General features: G+C 39.4%; 1 protein-coding gene across 1 annotated transcript in view; it reads right to left on the minus strand.

Moving 5' to 3' along the window:
- Positions 1 to 23,357, minus strand: part of pdzd8 (PDZ domain containing 8) — a 189,490-nt gene that overhangs the window by 106,497 nt on the left and 59,636 nt on the right. The window contains exon 3 of the mRNA XM_060842128.1: positions 6,556 to 6,658. Within this exon, the coding sequence (XP_060698111.1) occupies positions 6,556 to 6,658 (103 nt within the window). The remainder of the gene's footprint in view (positions 1 to 6,555; positions 6,659 to 23,357) is intronic.

The raw sequence follows: 23,357 nt of genomic DNA on the forward strand, positions 1-23,357 counted from the left end.
CTTCACCTTTTTAGTGTATTTTTTTTCTGCATTCTCCTATTGCCCCCATATACTTTTCTATGTTATAGATCTAGAACTGTATGCAATGTTCCAAAAGTGGTCCAACCAAGTTTCATTACAAGTTTATTGTAACTTCCTTACTTTTAATTCTATCCCTCCAAACAGAAAGCCCAGATCTTGGCTGCTTTATTTTTAAAAAGGCTATGCTAACGTCGAGCATAATTTTTCATGATCGATGTTTTATACACCAAGATTCTTTTTCTCCTCTACCTGATTTAGATTTGTACGCTCCAAACAAGTCATCTCATTTTTCAAACCAACATGTAAAAACTTTCATTTTTCTGAATTGAATGAATTGCCCATTCCAAATGTCCCCCTTCTTATTGTTTGTTGGAATCCTCCTTGGTAGTGACTTTCTTCTTGCCCCCACTGCCAACCCCTTAAAATAATCAAATAAGGTCAATAAGCAAGATTTTCCTATTTGAAAATCCATGCTGAATATTCATTTGGTTTTTCAATGTTCTTCTATTGGCTCCTGTAATAAGGATTCATTATTTCTCTGCCTTTGATTGTTAAACTGTCATAATTACCTCGGCATATTCTATTTCCCTTCTTAAAAACTAGCTATCTGCCAGTTATAGAGTCAGAGAGATGTACAACACAGAAACAGACCCTTCAGTCCAACCTGTCCATGTCGACCAATCTAGTCCCACCTGCCAGCACCCGGCCCATATCCCTCCAAACCCTTCCTATTCATATACCCATCCAAATGCCTTTTAAATATTGCAATTGTACCAGCCTCCATCACTTCCTCTGGCAGCTCATTCCACACATGTACCACCCTGTGTGTGAAAAAGTTGCCCCTTAGGTCCCTTTCCTATCTTTCCCCTATCAGCCTAAAGTTCTGGACCTCTAGTTCTGGAATCCCCGACCCCAGGGAAAAGACTTTGTCTATTTATCCTATATCCATGCCCATAATTTGTAAACCTCTATAAGATCACCCCTCAGCCTCCGACGCTCCAGGGAAAACAGCCTCAGCCTGTTTAGCCTCTCTCTATAGCTCAAGTCCTCTAACCCTGGTAACATCCTTGTCGATCTTTTCTGAATCCTTTCAAGTTTCACAACATCCTTCCGATAGGAATATTGCACGCAATATTCTAACAGTGGTCTAACCAATGTCCTGTACAACCGCAATACCACCTCCTTACTCCTGTACTCAATACTCTGACCAATAAAGGAAAGCATACCAAACCCCTTCTTGACTATTCTATCTACCTGCGACTCCACTTTCAAGGAGCTATGAACCTGCACTCCAAGGTCTCTTTGTTCAGCAACATTCCTTAGGACCTGCTAAGATTTGCTTTCCCAAAATGCAGCACCTCTCATTTATCTGAATTAAACTCCATCTGCCACTTCTCAGCCCATTGGCCCATCTGATCAAGATTATGTTGTAATCCGAGGTAACCTTCTTCGCTGTCCACTACACCTCCAATTTTGGTGTCATCTGCAAACTTACTAACTATACCTCTTATGCTCACATCCAAATCATTTATCTAAATGATGAAAAGTAGAGGACCCAGCACCGATTCTTGTGGCACTTCACTGATCACAGGTCTCCAGTCTGAAAAACAACCCTCCATCACTACCCTCTGTCTTCTACCTTTGAGCCAGTTCTGTATCCAGATGACAAGTTCTCCCTGTATTCCATGAGATCTAACCTTGCTAACCAGTCTCCCATGGCGAACCTTGTCGAATGTCTCAAAAAAGTCCATATAGATCACATCTACGGCTCTGCCCACATCAATCCTCTTTGTTACTTCTTCAAAAAACTCAATCAAGTTTGTGAGATATGATTTCCCACACACAAAGCCATGTTGTCTATTCCTAATCAGTCCTTGCCTTTCCAAATACATGTACATCCTGTCCCTCACAGTTCCCACCAACAATTTGCGCACCACCAACGTCAGGCTCCCTGGTCTATAGTTCCTTGGATTGTCCTTACCACCCTTCTTAAATAGTGGTACCACGTTAGCCAACCTCTAGTCTTCGGGCACTTCACCTGTGACTATCGATGCTACAAATATCTCAACAAGAGGCCCAGCAATCACTTCCCTCAGAGTTCTAGGGTACACCTGATCAGGTCCCAGTGATTTATCCACTTTTATGCGTTTCAAGACATTCAGCACTTCCTCCTCTGTAATATGGACATTTTTCAAGATGTCACCATCTATTTCCCTACATTGACAATGTGAGAAAGTGCCTCTGATAACTCTTCCCTCCATACGTTTAAAATGGATGGATGAAACCATAGTTCCTCTGTGCTGCAGAGTGTGGAGGCTTGTTGAAATGTTCTGATGCAGCTTCATTTGTGGGTATTGGGATGATTGCTTCTCTAGTTCGGTATTTGGTCATGTGTGTTGTTTTCCTGTAGATACTGGTTTGAAGTTCCCCATTGGCTGTTCGCTATTGAAGCGCTGGGAATTCTGCAACAGGTAAATTGTGCAGCAACCTGAAAACCTGCCCACCAAAGTATAGGTCAGGAATATGATAAAATATTCTCCAAACAGGATGTGTAGCTCCAACAACATTCAAGAAGTTTGACATCATCCAGGTCAAAGCAGATTGCTTGATTGGCACCCTTCGACATTCGCACTTTCCACCACCAACATATCTTGACAGCAAAAAGGTGGTAACTATAGAGTATAGTAACTCACCAATGCTCCTTCAACAGCACCTTTCAAATCCCTGCCCTCTAACACTTGGTTGGAAAAGGGTAGCCGCTGCAAAGGAATATGCAAGTTCCCCTGCCGGTTGTGCACAATTCTGTTCCTTCAATTGTGCTTGCTGAAAATCTTGGAATTCCCTTTCTAATACTGGTGTACTTATAGTTCAAGGAGGTAGTTCATTACCACCATGCTTAGGGCAATTAGAGATAGACAAAAAATGCTGGATTTGTCAATGAAACCCACATCTGTGAAAGATAAAAATATGTACCTCATACCTTGTTATCCAATGTCAGTCTGTTCTAGCTCTCTGGTAAATACAGAACCTAAATAATTATTTAAACTTCTGTTAGCTGTTTATCATTTCCTCCACTGCTTTCCAAAACTTTATTGATTTGCCTGATACATATTTCATTGTTCCTTGATATTTAGATTCTTTAATAATTTAATCCTCTCTGACTTTCTGATCTGTGTGGATGTCTTCAAATCACTATGTTCCCTCTTACCACACACTTCCCCTACAGTCGACTTAGTTAACAAGCCGTTTTCCTGGATCTTAACTTTTCCCTTGTCTTTATTAATTCAAGGAGTCCATCTAGTATTTAGCCTGTTCTTTTCTTTCAATATATTTTTCCTGCAATTTAAGTGCTTCGTTGTTGTTTTAAATAATTAGTTGTCAATCTTGTTGCCCACTTTACTTTCCCAAGTTCTTTGCTCATGTCTTCAATATCAGCTTTTCTTCAACCTATTAATCCCACTTTCATCATACTTAAGTACTTCTCTATGAACAGCCTAATGCATCTTCTGTTATGGCCACTATTACCCAGATGTTTCCCTCCTCTCTCAAAACATTTACTCTCATTCCTCTATCACTACGAAATCCAAAGATTAATCTTCCCTTTTTTTGGCTTTTGATGTCCTGTGATAGAAAAGAAAGAGTTCCATTCACATTATGGGAATGACGTTTACTTATGGTTACCACCTCTTCAATCCATTTAGTACCACAGTATTGAAGCTCCTCATGATTACTGTGTATCATTATTCAATTTTCTAATTTGTTAAAATATTTCTTCATACAGCTCCTAGTAGATGGCCTATAGATATTTATCATTGTGATTAATCCTTTAATGTCTTTTTCTTCTATCCATATGGATTTTATTTTGTTTTACTGATAGTCAAGTTCCTTTCTTCTACTGCAATTTTGTTATCCCTACTAAGTACATTTTTGATGCCTTTTCCCCCCTCTTTACCTTTCTAAATATATTATGCAATATTCCCCTGTCCTGACTTTTTTTCTAGCCATGTCTGCTTATTCCCTAATCTGGCTGGTTGCAGCCAATCATGATTGCTTCCAATAACCCTGTTTTATTTTCGAAGTGGTGCACATCTCTGTACAGATAGTTCAACTATTTTTTGAAACTTTATATTTCACCACCTTTTTAGACTTCTGCTCTAAAGTTCTATTTCTTCCTTCACCATTAATGAGCTCACAACATTATTCGTTCTTGCATTCACATTTCCTGTTTTGTTCACATTAGGCTGCCTTCTTTTCTTGATCAGTGGTGCTGGAAGAGCACAGCAGTTCAGGCAGCATCCAACGAGCAGCGAAATCGACGTTTCGGGCAAAAGCCCTTCATCAGGAATAAAGGCAGTGAGCTGGAAGCATGGAGAGATAAGCTAGAGGGGGGTGGGGTGGGGACAGAGTAGCATAGAGTCAGAGGAAATGACCTGGGGGTTGCAGTGGGAGAGGGACTCCCTGAGATTCTTGTAGAGAGAGGAGGAAAACTTCTTCAAGGCAGGCATCCTTGCAAGAGGATTCGCAGTAGGGTTAAAAACAATGACTAGTCCCTCCTACTTTGAGATATGTGAAGTTTAACAAGGACACGAATTAATGCTATTGTCTTAAAGTTTCATTGTCCCTTTTCCATGTGGTTCATGGAGAAACAACCTGTATACTCCCACCTCTTATTATCTCTATCTTCCTCCAGACCTACAACCCTAAAGTCACTGTGTTCCTCTAATTCTGGCTTCTTGTATACCCTTAATTTTATTCATATCACGTTTATTGTACATGTTTTTAGCTGCTATTACAGTCAGACTCAAGAATTCCGTCCCAAAATCTCACTACCTCTTTTGCTGGTATTAGAATGCCCCTTAAAAGTCACTCCTTTCACAAAACCTTTGGTGATGTGACCTACTATCTCACATGGCTCAGTGTCAAATTTTGTTTGATAAAACTCCTGTGAAGCACTTTGGCATGAGAGGCTGAAGAGGCTGGGGGTGTTTTTCCTAGAGCGTCGGAGGTTGAGGGGTGACTTTAGAGGTTTACAAAATTATGAGGGGCATGGATAGGATAAATAGACAAAATCTTTTCCCTGGGGTCGGGGAGTCCAAAAATAGAGGGCATAGGTTTAGGGTGATAGGGGAAAGATATAAAAGATGCCTAAGGGGAAGCTTTTTCACACAGAGTGTGGTATGTGTATGGAATGAGCTGCCAGAGGAAGTAGTGGAGGCTGGTACAATTGCAACATTTAAGAGGCATTTGGATGGGTATATGAATAGGAAGGGTTTGGAGGGATATGGGCTGGGTGCTGGCAGGTGGTACTAGATTGGGTTGGGATATCTGGTCAGCATGGATGGGTTGGACTGAAGGGTCTGTTTCCATGTTGCACATCTCTGTGACTATATTAAAGACACAATAAAAATGATAGTTGTTATTTTTCCACAAAACACCAAATGATTGATACAAAAGAACAGTCACACAGACTTAGGACATATGAATGAGATAACACTGACCGAAAAGCACACCTGGAAATGGGAAATATTACCCCAACATAATGCAAGGCATTGATTTTTCCATTCGTTGTGATGGGTAGACTGTAAAAGCAATCATATTTGGCATGATGTAATGTTCAGTCATAAAACTAACATTGAAAACAACGTTATTTTTGAGAGTTTGATGCATAAAATGTTAGTGAATTCTGCTGCTGGAAAATTAATGAGCATTTGAAAATAGCTTCAAATGTCGCCATTAATTCTGAAGACAAAATTAAAGATATGCAACAGATAGTAACAATAGAATAACAATGGATTGTATCCTAACAAGATATAATAGCAGTTGACTGAAATGGAGAGCCCTAACCAGTCAGCCCTCTGCTGGTCAAAATAATACAAGGACAAAGACAACTATACACAGTTTATAAGAAACAACCAAATGCCAGTTTTTCTTTGACTTGTGTGCAACAGATACATTCTGCTTCCCTGCTGGCAATCCAAGGGAGCAAAAAATCCCAACTATAATGATATATACTCAATAAATTGTTACAAAATCACATTTGAAGTATCACTATTTCTCATGTTGCCTGTAGAATAGCAGTGGACAACAGGCTCACGACTGTGTCCCTCAATTTGGCTGATCTATCCACATACGTTGACAGTCACATGATGGAGCTTTAAAACTGTAAATACCCTCCAAATCAAACAGTAAAAATTGTCCTTATTAAAAAAAAATCCTGAAACTAAACCAAAGCATGCTATTTATTTACAACATGGAATCCAAGTAATCAACATCTGCCAGTGAATATATTTCCTACAATCTATGTGAAACACTGAAAAATATGTTTCAATAATGCTTGAAAGCACAGTCTCAGTTACTGAAGAATGATATTCATATGGGTTTAGTCTGAGAACACCTTGCAATTCACAGGTTCTCTTGACTTTGTAGAGAGTTAAATATTTAATACTTCATTTTTGTTCAGTATTGAATAAAGATCTCCAATTGACAATATGAAAACTTTCATTTCAGAATAGTAGCATTTGCAAATGCAGATACCGTTTTGATGGAGCTTCTAGGTTTTTCTTTCCAAACCTTGGTGCTCAACTCCAGGGTACAGTGAACATGTTCAGTTCGGTCATACGATCCCAGGATAAATAACCTAAAAAGAGTAATGTGATTATTACTTTAAAAGACTTAGATTTTCCACTAAATAATAGATGATAATTCTTTATTCTTGACTGCAAACACTTTTATTGCACTGACTTTGATTTCCTGTACTTTTGTGAATTACTGTTCAATTCCATTTGGGACAAAGAGAAGTGATAAATACATCATACATTGTGGCACTGAGGTACTCGGACCAGAATTTCAAGGTTAGATTCCCTCCCAAATGTTAAACTAACTGAATCCCAATGGTGCATTTATCTAGGATAAAGGTGTGAAGGGCTCAAAGTCACTATTCAGTAACTCTGGATGGGTTGTCATTTAGATTACTCGCACCAGCAGCTAAGGAACCACAGGAGAATACAAGTCAGTATTGGACATGAGAGGTAACTTTAGGTTGGGGATAAGGCCGGGAAGAGAGAGACATATAAATTCATAAAATATACAGAAATAATCATAAGCAAATTCAAAATAGCCCATAAATATATTAATTCACTGGAAATCTGGATCAAAGTAGTCCTCTAAACAGTTAGAAGCATAATAAATGCAAACCACAAAGTGTTCTTTCTGCTGCAACAACAGTTGCATTTTAGGTAACTAGAAGTCGACTGCACACAATCTGAGATCAGTAGTTACTTCATCACTCTTGGCAATGAATAAAAGAAAACAAAAGATGATTTATGCGGTGCTGCATTATGGGCTCAGAAGTCCTTAAATTTTTGCATTCAATAATTTCCTTGTTTGAAGTACATTCATTAATATTTGACAAAACATTTTCACAAAGAAAGTGGTTTCAATTTGGAAGGCACGTTCGGAAGTGAGGTGGAAATGGGATTAACCAAGGCATTCTAAAGAGCATTAGATGATTATAACATGCAAGGCTTTGGAGAAAGGCAGGAGATTAGTACTAAATCATGACACTTATCCAGAGAGCTGATGCAGATATGATGGGCTGACTGAGGCCAAGTACCAGCTCTCTAACAGCTCCTCCCATCTCCCCCTGGGCCATGACCCCATCATCAAGCATCAAGTCATTGCATTCACGACCGTCACCAACCTCATCTCACCTGGATCTCTGTGACAGCCTCCTCCAGCTCAAAGTCTCCTAACTCCAGCCCACTCCTACCTTCTCTCCAAAATCCACATTCTCCTTCAACTCCTCTCTTTTCCTTCAGATCAAAGGTGCAGTTATGAGCACCTGCACAGACCCAGTTGTGCATCTCTCTCCTTGGAACATTCCTTGTTCCAATCCTACTCAGATCCATCCCCACAATTCTTTAACTAGTACATTGATGATATCATCAATGCTGTTTCTCCATCTTCTTCTAAACTGGAAAAATTTATCAAGCTTGCTTCCATCTTCCACCCTACCTTCACCTGGTTCATCTCCTACTCTGTTCCATTCCTCGGTATCTATTTCTCCATTTCTGGGGATAGGTTGGACAGTAATATACACTACAAACTCTCCAACTGCCAGTTATCTGGACTACATATCCTCACACCCTGCTTCCTATAGGGACTCCATCCCATTCTCCCAGTATCTCGGTTTTTGTTGCATCTGTTCTGATGATGTCATCTTCCACAGGGTGGAACAGGGGCTCAGAAATGCCCACCTTTTGCCTCAGTTGAGGATTCCTTGCTATTGTGGTCAACAGTGGCCTTAGCCAGGTTGAACTCATCTCTTAGACTTCTGCCCTCATCCCTTCCCTTCCCTTCCCTCCTTACTTATTACCCAACCAGCCTTCACATCCTGAGGACTGTATGCTCCCATTTCTGTCACCTCCAACGGATGCCACTAGCAAATACCTACTCCTCTCCCTTCTTGTCAGCATTCTGCAAGGACTGTTCCATCTAGGAATCTCTGGTCTATTCCTCCTCCATTCCCAACTTCTCCTCATACCTCCACAGCACCTTCCCATGCAATTGCAGCAAGTGTCATACTTGCCCGTTTACTTCCTCCCTTCTCACCATCCAAGGCCCCAGACACAGCCTCCAGGTGAAGCAGCAATTTACTTGGACTTCAGTCAATCTAGTCTTCTCTTCTCATGATTCACAATGTGGTCTCCTTTACATTAGGATAAGGAAATGCAGACAATCCATATTCTCTGTCTGCAAAAAATGACTTCAAACTTCCAGATGGCTACCACTTCAATATACCACCATGTTCCCTGACCAGCATTTCTGTGGCAGGCCAGTGCCAGTGTTCCAATGAGCCTCAGTGCAAATTCAAAATACATCACCTTATTTTCCATTTGGGGCCCCTTGTAACCTCTTGGACTCAACATCAAGTTCAATAACTTTAAAACCGCATTCCATCCTTCCACGTTCTTTACACCTTGTCTTGCAATGTCACATGTTGCTCTTAGCACAGTCAGCCATTCTCACCTACTCCTAGGCCAGTCATCACATTATACGGGTTACATTCAATTCAACTCATCCATTTTCTCCTACCTTTACCTCTTATTAACACTTATTCAGCTTCTTTTCCCCATCCAGGCCTGCTATAACTTTCTTATTTACCTATCACTTTCATAATTCTGTCTGAGCTCCAATTCCACCCAAATGCTTACCCCTCTCACTTCACCGCACCCCCCCCCCCACAACAATTCGTCTTCAGTATGTCATGTTTTGCTAGCTTCTAACCATTCCAATAATGAGTCACCAGATTGAAATTTTAACTCCACTTTCATCCCACAGATGTTATCAGGAAGGCTGAGTTCTCCAGCAACTTGTTTTTGCTGTTGTTGGGCTGACTGGCCTTTGGCACCACAACAATTCTGTGATTCAGTAATATTTTGGGGCGTAAATGATTCAAACGACTTTTTTAACATATTCATGGAATGAACTAGCTGGGCCGCATTTATTGACCTTTCCTAAATGTGCAGACAGTAGTTAGAGTCAATCACATTGCTGTGCGTCTGGAATCGCAGTAGGTCAGATGAGGTAAGGATTGCATTTTTCCTTCCATAAAAAGTATATTGGTGAGTTAGAAGGCTTTTTAAAAAGTGGGCACCATTAAGACAGTTTTTTTATTTCATATTTTTACTGAATCCAAACTGCATCAAATGCCATGGGTTTCAAACTCGTATCCTCAGAACATCAGTCTGCTGTACTAACAGCTAATCCAGTGACATCACCACTCCATTACAGCCACCCCAGCAGTAACTTGACAGTGAAAATGTTTTTGGTTGAGGGAGGAATTTTGATGAGGACACTAGAAGAATTTCTTATTCTTTGAATAGCTCCATGGATTTTTATACGTGGCTGAACAGGCATGCAGCTGTTGCATTTGATGGAGAGTGACTATATTTAAAAAATTAAATGTTCACATGCAAAACATTTCGCTATTTCACCAAGACAGAAGGTGCTTGTTCCAAATTTCCACACCACCATCACCAGTCTCTCCTGATTGCAGGCCCAACACCTCCTTTACGAAGGGGTACATATTTAGTCATTCATCAGCAGGATCCAATGGTCATAAGATTGAAGTCCATTGGTGCATGTACTCATTTCAGTCATCCTACTCGTTCTCTCACATAATTTTTATTTATTATTCCTAACGGTCATTCTAGTGAAACAGAGCTGAAAATGTGTTGCTGGTTAAAGCACAGGTCAGGCAGCATCCAAGGAACAGGAAATTCAACATTTCGGGCAAAAGCCCTTCATCAGGAACGTCAATTTCCTGTTCCTTGGATGCTGCCTGACCTGCTGCGCTTTAACCAGCAACACATTTTCAGCTCTGATCTCCAGCATCTGCAGACCTCACTTTTTATTCTAGTGAAACACACAACTGCAAGAGAAGAAACTGTTTATTTTACAGATGAAGCTGAAGATATCATAGGTTACAAAAATCAAACTCTTGTTCCTCTTCATAGCATCAAAAACAGTCAAGGCCAAGGCCAAATAGTATTTGCTGTACTGATTGGCTGTAACCTTAGAAATGCAAATAGCTCCCCACTACTATCTACGAGCACAAGGGTAACAACACATGGGAACAGCACCATTTGCAAGTTCCCCTCCAAGCCACTCCTCATCTCGATTTGGAAATGGATCACCGATTCTTCAGTGTTCTCAGATCAAAATCTGAGAATATTCTCTCTAACAGTATTGTGGGTCTACCTACAGCCATGGACTGCATCAGTTCAAAGCAGCATCTCATCACCACCTTCTTATGGAAACTAAGAAAAAAAATACAATGGGGAAAGACCACTGTCTAAGATCTTTCTGCAACAGTATAAAGAGAATCAGTTAAATGCTGAGATATCCTCATAGCCTTTACAGGAATGTAAAAGCTTAGAAAATGTCTTTTTTCTTGCAATTGGATTGAAGCTCTAATGAGGAATGTCAAATTTTTACTGCATCTTCTGCAAAGTCTGTAAGGAATTATCTCGTACTTCTTGTATTTACTGATAGATATAAAGCGTATTCTTTAAATTAAAAAAAATACTTGTCCAGCCAACGATGCCCATGGCCTGTGTGTGAAAACAAAAGACCATATCAGAAGCACCTGGTTGTTTATTGATAAAAACTAAAAATAAGTACTTTGCCTCAAGCCTGGTGCTGTTTAATAGAAGATTGAGAACGAAATCCTCTGATGCCTCGAGTTAAAAAAACAATTCATTATCATTAAGTAGGAATTTTTTTGAATTTTATTTGCGCTCGAGTGGAACAGGTCAGCCTCAAGAATGTAACGCTCTAATGCCCTCTTGTGAGAAGCTTGTAAACAGCAGCACAATGAAAAGGAGAAATCCTTTAAGTAACTCACTTATTTTCAAACATTACTTATTTATTTACAATCCATCTCACCAATTTTCAACTAGATGGTCAACTAAGCCATTTAGAGGGCATTTCAGAGTCAAGCACATTGTGATTCTGGGGTCCAACAGAGACCAGACCCAGCAAAGACATATTTTTCCTTACCTAGAGAACAGCAATGAACCAGATGACATTTTATTTACAACCTAAATAACTTTCTGGTCAGTGTTTCTATTTATTCCGGATCATTTAAGTATAAAGAAGAGAGAACAAAGAACAAAGAAAATTACAACACAGGAACAGGCCCTCCATCCCTCCAAGTCTGTGCCAATGCTGATCCACTATCTAAACCTGCCGCCTATTTTCTAAGGATCTGTATCCCTTTGCTCCCTGTGCATTCATGTATCTATCTGGATACATCTTTAATGACACTATTGTGTCTGTTTCTACCACCTCCGCTGGCAACGCGTTTGAGGCACCCACCACCTTGTGTCAAGAACTTTCCATGCATATCTCCCCTAAACTTTTCCCCTCTCACTTTGAACTCATGACCCGAAGTAATTGAGTCCCCCAATCTGAGAAAAAAAGCTTCTTGCTATTCACCCTGTCTGTACCTCATGATTTTGTAGACCTCAATCAGGTCCCCCTTCAACCTCCGTCTTTCTAATGAAAATAATCCTAATCTACTCAACCTCTCTTCATAAATAGCACCCTCCCTACCAGGCAACATCCGAGTGAATCTCCTCTGTACCCCCTCCAAGGTATCCACATTCTTTTGGTAATGTGGTGACCAGACTGTACAGAGTATTCCAAATCTAACTGAACCAAAGTCTTATACAACTGTAACGTGACCTGCCACTCTTGTACTCAGCATCCCGTCCGATGAAGGAAAGCATGCTGTATGCCTTCTTGACCACTCTATTGATATGCGTTGTCACCTTTAGGGAACAATGGAGCTGAACATCCAGATCTCTCTGTACATCAATTTTCTCAGGACTTTTCCATTTACTGTATAGCTCACTCTTGAATTGCATTTTCCAAATTGCATCACTTTGCATTTGTATGGATTGAAGTCCATCTGCCATTTCTCTGCCCAACTCTCCAATCTACCTATATTCTGCTGTATTCTCTGATACTCCCCGTCATTGTCTGTTACTTCACCGATCTTAGTGTGAACTGCAAATTTGCTAATCAGATCACCTATACCTTCCTCCAAATCATTTACGTATGCCACAAACAACAGTGGTCTCAGCATGGATCCCTGTGCAACACAACTGGTCAGTGTTCTCCATTTTGAGAAACTCCCTTCTACTACTATACTCTGTCTCCTGCTGCCCAGCCAGTTCTCTACCCATCTAGCTAGTACACCCTGGATCCCATGCGACTTCACCTTCTCCATCAGCCTACCATGGGGAACGTTATCAAACGTCTCACTGAAGTCCATGTATATGACATCTACAGCCCTTCCCTCATCATCAATCAATCAACTTTGCCAGTTCCTCAAAGAATTCTATTAAGCTGCTAAGACATGACCTTCCTTGCACAAAACCATGTGGCCTATCACAGGTAAAGTCCATTTTCTTCCAAATGTAAACAAATACTATCCCTCAGTATCTTCTCTACCACGGATATCAGACTCACCGGTCGATAATTACCTGGATAATCCCTGCTACCCTTCTTAAACAAGGTGACACCATTAGCAATTTTCCAATCCTCCGGGACCTCAGCTGTGTTCAAGGATGCTGCAAAGATATCTATTAAGGCTTCAGCTATTTCCTCTCTCACTTCCCTCAGTAATCTGGGAAAGGTCCCATCCAGATATGGGGACTTGTCCATTTTAACGCCTTTTAGAATATCTTAAGAGTCATAGAGGTGTACAGCACGGAAACGGAGCCAAAGGTCCAATCCGTCCAAGCGGACCAGATATCCCAATCCAATCTTGTCCCACCTGCCAATTTCTCAGCTATCACATTGACATTTGAACCCAGATCTCTGAATTACCATCAAGAGAGAAAGCAGAGTTAATGTCTCCGGTCGAGTGAGCCTTCCTCAGAACTTTTCCAGCAATTTCTGCTTGTGTTTCTGGTTTACAGCATCCAGCATTGGCTTCTCTGAATTACCAGCTCATGACCTTTATGCTATTGCACCACAGTGTCCGTTATGCAAAGTTATGCTAATCTAAATAGTGTTCTTAATGTGCAAAGAAATTCTAAGGCGTTTTCTGGAGAAGAAACACTTGGTCAGAGTGGGATTTTGGGAAGACCATTAAAGTTAGGGAGTGAGGTAGAGGGGTGGAAGCTCAGATATCAGAAGTGGAAAGGGAGACTTCCTGGAGACCAGTGTCAGAGGATCAGATGGCAATACAAAATGAGAGAAGTTTGCAGATGTCAGACTCCAACCTCACCACCAACAGCTAATGTAAACTGAGGGCCTCTGTTGGGTCTGGATGATCTTTCTGTAAGCTTCCAATTACACGATTTTTTTAAAGCTGGCTTGCAGACACTGAGGAGTATGCTTCATGGAGATGCTTCTGCATATATAAGTGTATGAGATTTACTGAAATGTTTCTATGTCTGCTCATTTTCCACACATGCGTGGTTTTTGCTGGAGATCGGGAACTAGGGAGGGAGTAGAGACCCAAGGAAGGAGGGGATTGAGAACAGGAGGTTCAGGGGAGCCTCAGGACTCTGGAGGAGCCAGAGTATGTGTGAGCACTTGCACGTGTGGGAGGAGGAGGGGAAGAGAATAAGTTTGGGCAGGGGAGGCATACAGGGGGAGTGAACATGTTGTGTGGGCATGATGTGGAGGAACCGATGTTGAACTGGGGTGGATAAAGTTAAAATCACACGACAACAGGTTATAGTCCAACACATGTATTTGGAAGCACTAGTTTTTGGAATGCTGTTCCTTCATTGGGACCTAATGAAGGAACAGTGCTCCGAAAGCTAGTCCTTCCAAATAAATCTGCTGGACTATAACATGGTGCTGCGTGATTTTTAACTTAATGTTGTGAGGGGGAAGAGAACAAATGGTGGGGAGAACACATTGGGAGACAGAGCACATGGTAGGGAGAACACGTGGAGGAACAAATGGGGATAACATATGGAGAGCGAGAACACAGATATGGGAAGGGAGAGAGGATATGGCACAGGGAGAGGAAGAACAGGAAACGCCCATTCAAAGTATTTTCTGCTGCCAAACACTGTTTCAACATCTCACTGTTCTGTGCGTACGCACAGTGCACACAATGCTACTACCTGAAGGATCAGAAGCATACGCATTTTCAGGGGAGCACGCAGGTGTAATTGCCCTGCAGTTTTGGTGTCTGTAAGCATTTCCTGTTTTTTATGCATTATTTCAAGGCTTTAATTTCTCAATTTCCTCATCTCAGACACACCTAATTTCATTTTCCTACCTCTTCCTCTCAAACCCTTGCCATGCGTGAGTGCTCAGGAGAGGAATGATGAAGTGGCAAGAAGGCAAAAGTGATCAAGTGAGAGTTGCAAGTTGTAAACTTGGTTAAGAAAATGGCCACTGAGTCAGGCAGTGAGCAAGGTATGGTGTTGAGGGCCACGGAGCAGGAGAGAGGGGGTCACTAAGAGGCTGGGGGAAGGGTGACTTACTGAGTTGGAAGGGACACAGAGTCAAAAATGGATTAGTGTGAGGGAGATGATCAACATGTGGGAAGATGTTGATGATTGGGAAGATGAGTGAGCAAGGTGAGAGACAAGGTGCAAGGGGGGCACTGCATGGGAAAGGTCATTTCAAAGTAAACATAAATACGACCCAAGTGCACAAAAATCTATGATGTTAAAGGGGACAAACCAAATTTAAATAATTTATAACAATGACTTTGGCAATTGCTCATTTCTAGTTTTTATTCTGATTTCATGCTACTCTCTTCCAAAACTTCCCATTTAAATCCTTTTATTGTGTTGATATTTGCAATGACACACTTTACATCTCCAGTTTACCTAAAATGAACAAGGAATTACAATTTCTGGAAATTCTGAAACAAAAACAGGGAGTGCTGGAGAAACACAGCAGGTCTTGCAGCTAACTGTTTCTCCAACACACTGTTTTGGTTTCAGATTTACCTGACTGACAAATTCAGGTTGAAAGAAAATGCTCACCAGGTTTCTGTGCTTGACAAGACAATAACTGTTCATTATGAACAAATTGTTTTTAACCACTAGCAATTAGAAAATGTAAATTGAAATTGTAAACTCTACCCCCTGTTAAACAAAGGCAGACAAGATATGGATATTAGGGGTGAAGGAGAGAGAGAAAAAAAAAATCGGGCCTCCACTGTTTGATAGCACCAGTTGGACCAATGGATTTGACAAGTAGTTTTCTTGCTCTTCCTCTTAATTTGTTTTTGCTGTTTGGACACTGATGTATACTTTCATTCATTGGTTGAGAATTTGTCTTTAAAGATGCTTTATTCCTCCTTCAACGGGGATTTACAGGAAGACAAGTTGCTGTTTCTAGTGACTTTCCAGTACCTACACAAAAGAGACATTTTAATATATGCTTTCTCTTTGTAGACTGGGTAGCTCCCTACTCTACTTGCCCCTCACAAGCCATGGTCACCTGTTCAGGAGCCAAAACATTGCATCAAGCAGCTGCCCATTAATTCAGAGCCCATCAGTTCTGTGGTGTCAGTTTTTGCTGCTCTTGTATTGGGAAATACACAACACTATATACAGTTCACAATGTGCTCCAGTAAACATGATTTTTCAAACTGCAGCCATCTCTTTGCAGTTTTCTTGATTTAAAACAGTATTTTCCTATTTTAGGACACTGTCCAAAAAAAAACTTGGCTTTACAAAACAGCTGTTTCCAAATAAAACCAGGGTAAGATCATGTCCGCTCTGTGGAGAAATCTTCATTATTTAAGCTTGTGTATTATTTTGTGACAACATAAAACCAGCATTAAGAGATATAACATAATCAGGTGCACATGACAAAAGAACATATCAAAACCTGAAGTTGGTACCATATTGGGAGAGAGATCTAACACTGTGGAAAACGTAATGCAAACATATTAGCATACATGCGAACATAAAAATTAGGAGTCAGAATAGGCCATTCAATCTCTCGTGCTTGTTCAGCCATTTGATGATAGCATGGCTGATCTGGTTGTGGTCTCATCTCCACCGCAATACAATTGAATAGACAGGTTGTTTTGCTGTAACGTAACAGTTGTGTCCCTCACCAACCTTATGCTATAGAAAATCACACAATGGAAAACCGCTATATAAAATCATGCCATAGAAGATTGCTATAGAAAATCACTATGCCCGTTCAGTAGAATGTTTGTGGTATCCAAACAGCATCCATAATTCATCAATTGTGTTACAGCTAATTCATGTTAATGAAACACATTTTATACCAGAATGATCTGCAGCAAAATTCGCAGATTATTAAAGTTCAATTATCACTTAACTTCCCAAAGATAAAATATGATGTGATGCATTGTGGTCAGAAAAGTAAAACATTACCTACACTTTGGAATCAACACATCTGGATCTTGTGAGCGAATCATTACAGACTGTGCTGTGCATCAGCTGGCAATCTCAAAATCCCAATAAAACACTCAGATTACATACAGGAACATAAAATTCAACTATAATGATGTTGTGATATTTTCACTGGCTTCTGGTAAGGATGCATCCAGAATATCGTGTACAATTCTGGTCTCCATGCTGTTAACAAGATTCAGTAGAACCAGAAAAAGAATTTTAAAAACTTACAACGTGATAACAGAACTGAAAGATTACAGTTATCACAAAGTCAGTATTGTGCTACAGCTATCAGCATTTCTGTAGAGGGGAAGACTCTGTGATGATGGGATGGAAGCTATTAAAATTATGAAAGGGTTGGTCAGAGTCAACAATAATATTTTTGCTTGCAGAATGCAAAACTAAAAGCCGTAAATACCAAATAGTTACCTATAAATTCAATGAGAAAACAGGAGAAATGTATTTCCTGAGAAAGTGGTCAAAATGTGGAAGTTTCTGTTGTAAGTAGTAGCTGAGGCAAAAAACTTCGATGTTTTCAACAGGAAACTTGAAGAGTTCCTGAAAGGATAAGGAACAGAAAATGAAATTGAGGTCGACAGAGACGAATGATGTGGCGTTTGGACTTTAGAATGGACTAGGTGGACTTCAGAGCATATTTTTGTGCTGTATATTCAATGCAATTTATTTATAGAAAAAATAAGCATTAGGAAAGAAGTCAATTATATTAATCAGGCTAATGAAATAAGAGGTGTATAACACTGCTGTCTGGCCTCAGTTTTCTGAGATAGCTCACAGCAAAAGGGATTAACTGACATGACATAAGCTTCACCCGTCAGAACTGTTTCTTGGAAGAGCAAACTGGTTGGCAGCTTGGTTTCAGTTGTATTAGATTTTGGTTCTATTCAACTAACAGTAATGTGTACTTCATCTTAGGTAAATCCAGATATCTCACAAGAGACTACCCACAAGATATATATTGTGTAAATAACTTAAGTACCGTGTAACAAATCGATTCAGTTTATCAAGATTGAGCCTTCCTTCTGTCAAAGATCTTGCATGGGAATTGTTTTCACCTGTTATCAGCAATTTAAATTAACATGAGTAAGGATTAGTGCCAGTCAATCTACTCAAGGCATTGCGGTGAATGAGATGGACATGACCATGGCCATGGTTAGTAAGTTTGCAGATGACACCAAAAGTGGTGGCATAATATACAGTGAAGAGGTTTTCTAAAGATTACAAAGGGATCTTGATCAAATGGGTCAATGTGCTGAAAAATGGCAGATGGATTCAATTTGTATAAATGCGAGGTATTGCATTTGGGTACAACATACAGGGACAGAACTTGTACAAATAATAATAGGGCTTGGGAAGTTTATATAACAGAGGGACCAAGGGATTCAAGCTACTTTGAAGCTTGCGTCACATATAAACAGGGTGTTTAAAAAGGTATTTAGCATGCATGAGGGGACAGATTTAAAATAGACACGAGGGGCAAATTATTTTACACGGGAGGTGGTTCGTGTGTGGAATGAACTTCCTTAGAAACTGGCAGATACAGAGACAGTTACAACATTTAAAAGACACATGGCCACACACATGATTAGGAAAGATTTATAGTGATAAGGGCCAGAAGCTGACATGTGGGACTAGTTTAGTTTGAGATTATTTTTGGCATGGACTAGTTGGACCAAAGTGTATGTTTCTGTGCTGTATGCCTATGACTCTAACGAGTATCAGACTAACAGCAGTTCAGATTTGAAAATGTATACCAAATAGGGAATGTATTTTTGCTTCTCGAAAGTACAGCCCGTCACTGCATAAGTTGAATGGACATTATCAGATGGAAGATGATAAAGGGACGTGCCAAAGAAGATCGGGAAAGTATGTTTAAGGAGAACTGAAAAAGTGGGATACCACCTGGGTGGTCAGAAAGAGAATGGAATTGACTAGTGCTAATAGCAGTCTTGCTGCCCATAGTTCCTCTGGTACCATGTGGGTTAAAGTAAAATAAATACAGATCTTGAAACAGAAAGAAAACATAAACAACAAACAAAACATCACATAACAACCAAGGAGGATTTGTTTTTAAATGCATGAATAGCTTTTGCTTTATTGCTTGATCACTGGATTTATGCTTTCTGGTGTCCTCTTGTGGACATTTAGAGTACAAAGAAAACTATGTGCAATTGCCCTGAACTGAGTGTACTATATACTGGGTATTCAAGAAAGATAATGTTTATATTATATTCTACTTCATCTTAATACATGCTGAAGCATTTCACATAACAACAATTATATTCTACTTCATCTTAGGACATGCAGAAGCATTTCACATAATCAGGTATTTTGATGGAATGCATAGGAGAATGTCAACCAGTTTATGCACAACAAAGTCCCATAATTAAGGTGAGTTGTTCATTTTGGGCTGTGTTGGTTGAAAAAGAAATTCTAAGATCTGGGAATGATTCATTGCACAGTGTCACAGGCTCTTTGACATTCAATGAGTAAGACTGAGTTTTAGTTTAACACTGCCACTGGAGGACAATACTCCACAGAATGCAGGCTTCCCTCAGTATGGAAATAAAATTATCGACTATTCCTGGAGACAGGACTTAACCCATGACCTCCTCTCTCTGGGGCAAAGTGTTTTCTTACACAGCAATGTACTAAAACTAAAGTATAACTTACTGCGTAGGCAAAATACTGTTCAACCTGTTAAATATGCACTGTAATTTGCAACTTTAAAAGGCAATCTTGTTTAATCAAAATGGGTTACGGCAGTGCTCTAGTGATACAAGTGAATTTGAGATTAATAGTGCAACTAAGATATATTTTACTAGAGGGGAAATTAGTTATTTTCATTTACATTTCTCCAGATGACTTTGTCTCCCTCCAGATTAACTACAGAGACAGATGCAATAGCTAGACTTTCACATCTGTCACTGTTTAGAGAACAGAAGAGACGTCGTATCTGTAGTCTATTCAACCCAGGTACATTTAACCCATAGTTATACTCAGAGAATAGAAGCACTGATGGAAATATAATTCAATAGCTTGTTTGCATACAGCTTGTGGGGAAATTAAATGATAATACAATTTCAGTGATCTTAAGAAACCACTAGTACATTTTCAGTTTCTCGATCACTCAAAATCTATTGACATAAGGAAACTCTTCATCATTCAACATGAAATAATATAGGGCAAACTCGATACAGTGTGTAGGAGGGGATGAGAAGAGAGCAGTGGTAAAAATGAACTATGTTAGGCTTGCAGTGTCGAGATAATGAAGTATTTCAAAATAAAGTTCCCTAATTCACTCACAAGAGCATGATTTCCTCAGACTAAGCACTCTTCAATTCTTGACTCACTCACTTTGACTGATGTGGAGATTTCCCCTACAGACATCACTGTTAGCTGCACCAGCTGGCTAGAGTTAGAAAGGAGAGCAAAAGCTTGACTCATGTTTATCATATGAAGTACATGGGAAGGCCCAAAAGGAAATATACCAGTTTTAAAATACAGACAAAAATTAGTATTCTTATTTTCATAATTAGCAAAGGATTCATTAACAAACGTAATAAAACAATTTGTTTATTCAGGTTTTCAAACTGTAAATACTGTGAAACAGGAGGGAGGATTTTTTTTGGCCATTCTATTGTATGCTTTTTAAAAAAACAAAGGAATGAACATCGTAGTCAGACAAAATAAATTGCTTTTTCTGTAGGGCAAACATGATCTGTTGAATTTAGGAGATAGAAGATAAATACACAAGCTAAATAAGTTTAAAGCAGAATATTGTATGTTGACTTTTTAAAAAGTATGAACTTTTAAAATAAAACAGGAATTGATCAAACAATTGACTTGCTGACATTCTAATGTTTAGGCAACTCTGGTTAAATCAGGTAAAAGCAAAAGAAACAGCCAAAAGGGTCAGTGGATCAATCCCCTCATATTCCAATTAGCCAATTATTCCGAATACCTTTAATATTCTTGGCTCCACAGTTCCATCTGGCAGATTATTACAATCTGCTATTACAATTTCTGGAAAGAATTCCTTACTTAGGCCAGCATTATGTTCACTATTTTCAATCAAGTCTCACATTTGTGGTTCAGAAGAGTATAATATAATGATTTACTGGGTCTATTCCACTTAACATTTTATGTATCTTCACAAGGACCTCTTTATTAACCAAATTCTGTCCAAGACTATATTGACTTGAGCTTCTAGAATTTTTTCAGTTTTACAACTAAAATCAGACGCCTTGTTCTTCGTTCTATTCCTACTACATATCCGTTTAGGTTTTATCACATCAAAAACAGTACTCCAAGCATTAACTGACTGCTAAACTTTAGTACAACTTCTGGGAATCATTTAGCGATGAAACCAATATTTAGCACTTTAATGCATTACTTCCCGAAGGGTGCATTGACAAACATTACTTTGCACTGCTAGTAAACATCTATTTTCTCCTGACCCAATTAGAGACATAGAGTCATAGAGATGTACAGCATGGAAACAGACCCTTCGGAACAACCCATCCATGCCAACCAAATATCCCAACCCAATCTAGTCCCAACGACCAGCACCCGGCCCATATCCTTCCAAACCCTTCCTATTCAAATACCCATCCAAATGCCTCTTAAATGTTGCAATTGTACCAGCCTCCACCACTTCCTCTGGCAGCTTATTCCATACATGTACCACTCTCTGTGTGAAAAAGTTGCCCCTTAGGTCTCTTTTATTATCTTTCCCCTCTCACCCTAAACCTATGCCTTCTAGTTCTGACTCTCCGACCCAAGGAGAAGACTTTGCCTATTTACTCTATCCATATCACAAATTTCCTGCTTTATGTTTATGAAATATCCTACTAACTTAAATTATGTTCTTTGCAAATTTAACTTCATTTTCTCCTAATCTTTTTGAAAGCTCCCTGGTCATGCTCTTTGTCAAATGTGTATAATGTAAATCTGGAATTAGGCCCTAGACTGACTGACTGGTGAAACAGAGAATGAGTCCCCTCTTCAGGGAGCTCTATCCAGTCCCTAACCCCAGATTAAGTATGCTTTAAATTCTGTAACCATATAGTGGGTATGAAGGGAAAAAGAATCCAAGTTATTTGAAATGTAAAGACACACAAAAGAGGAGGCCAAGGATGAATCACATGTACAATGTGTTAATAGCAAATAAAAGACATCATGCCATCATTAGCAGAGAGAATCATAGTGGAAGAAATATAGAAACTGTTGGCGTACATTGCATGTTATAAGACAAAAAGCTCAATAAGTGTTGAGAAATAATTTTTAAAACCCGAACACAGAAGTATGATATGTTCCAAACCCATTTGGGTCTTTTAACATTCAAAGAAGAAAATGGAACACTCAGTAATTAAATGGCAAAATATGTTACAAAAATGCATATATTTAAACAAAACAAAACTTAACTGTGTACATAGAGAAAACAAAGATATCAAACAGCACTAACAACACTAGTTAGAAATCAAACAGCACTAACAACACAACAGACTTCACCTGACGAAGGAGCAGCGCTCCGAACGTTTGTGATTTCAACTAAACCTGTTGAACTATAACCTGATGACGTGTGACTTCTGTCCTTGTCCACCCAGTCCAACACCGGCAACTCCACACACCAGAACATTAATCAGAGCTCTGATTAGTCAGATTACTAGTGTTCCAGTTCTAACTTTAAATGAAACTACTATAGTATATCTGTAGTTATAAATTCAGCCCAAGTCATTTGGATTTAGAGAATTGTGTCATAAACTGTCAGCTTGCATGTATTGCAAACTGGATACAATTTATCTTAATGTTATCTTTTGAATTCTGTGAATCAATCTTGACAGCATTTCTGGGTTTGATGGATGTCAGTGCTGCTGAGGGGGGTGTTGTGGTGTGGTGAGACGTAATCAAGTGAATAATCTGGTTCATGTGGTGCAGTGACACAACCTTTAACACAGGAGCAACCTGTAGCAAAATTACAGCTATAAAATAAATAAATTACTCAGACCTCCTCAAGCAAAGTAGTGTTATGAAGATGTGGGTATACTGTACCTTTAAGAGAGTTAAAAGCTAGCAGAACTAACGGACTGCATCAAGTGTTCTCAATAAAGTAACAATGTAACACTTGGTCGAAGATTAGATTAGCTGGTTGCACGGAAATGAAAAAACAGATCCGAATTAGGCCAATCAGTTTAAATTATACCCCAAAAAAGTTTGAATTGAATACATTGACAGTTTTTGAAAAGTTGAAGTTTGGTAAATTTTAATTGGGGGGTTTTATCAGAATAGTATTGTAGATGGGGAAGGTAAAAGATAGATTAGGGGAAGGAGTTGTAAATAGTTGTTAGTTAATAATTCACTGTTCTAATTTAAGAAATAAAGATTTTTCCTTTA

The sequence above is a fragment of the Hemiscyllium ocellatum genome, chromosome 22 (genome assembly GCF_020745735.1).
Source record: "Hemiscyllium ocellatum isolate sHemOce1 chromosome 22, sHemOce1.pat.X.cur, whole genome shotgun sequence".
Classification (NCBI taxonomy): domain Eukaryota; kingdom Metazoa; phylum Chordata; class Chondrichthyes; order Orectolobiformes; family Hemiscylliidae; genus Hemiscyllium; species Hemiscyllium ocellatum.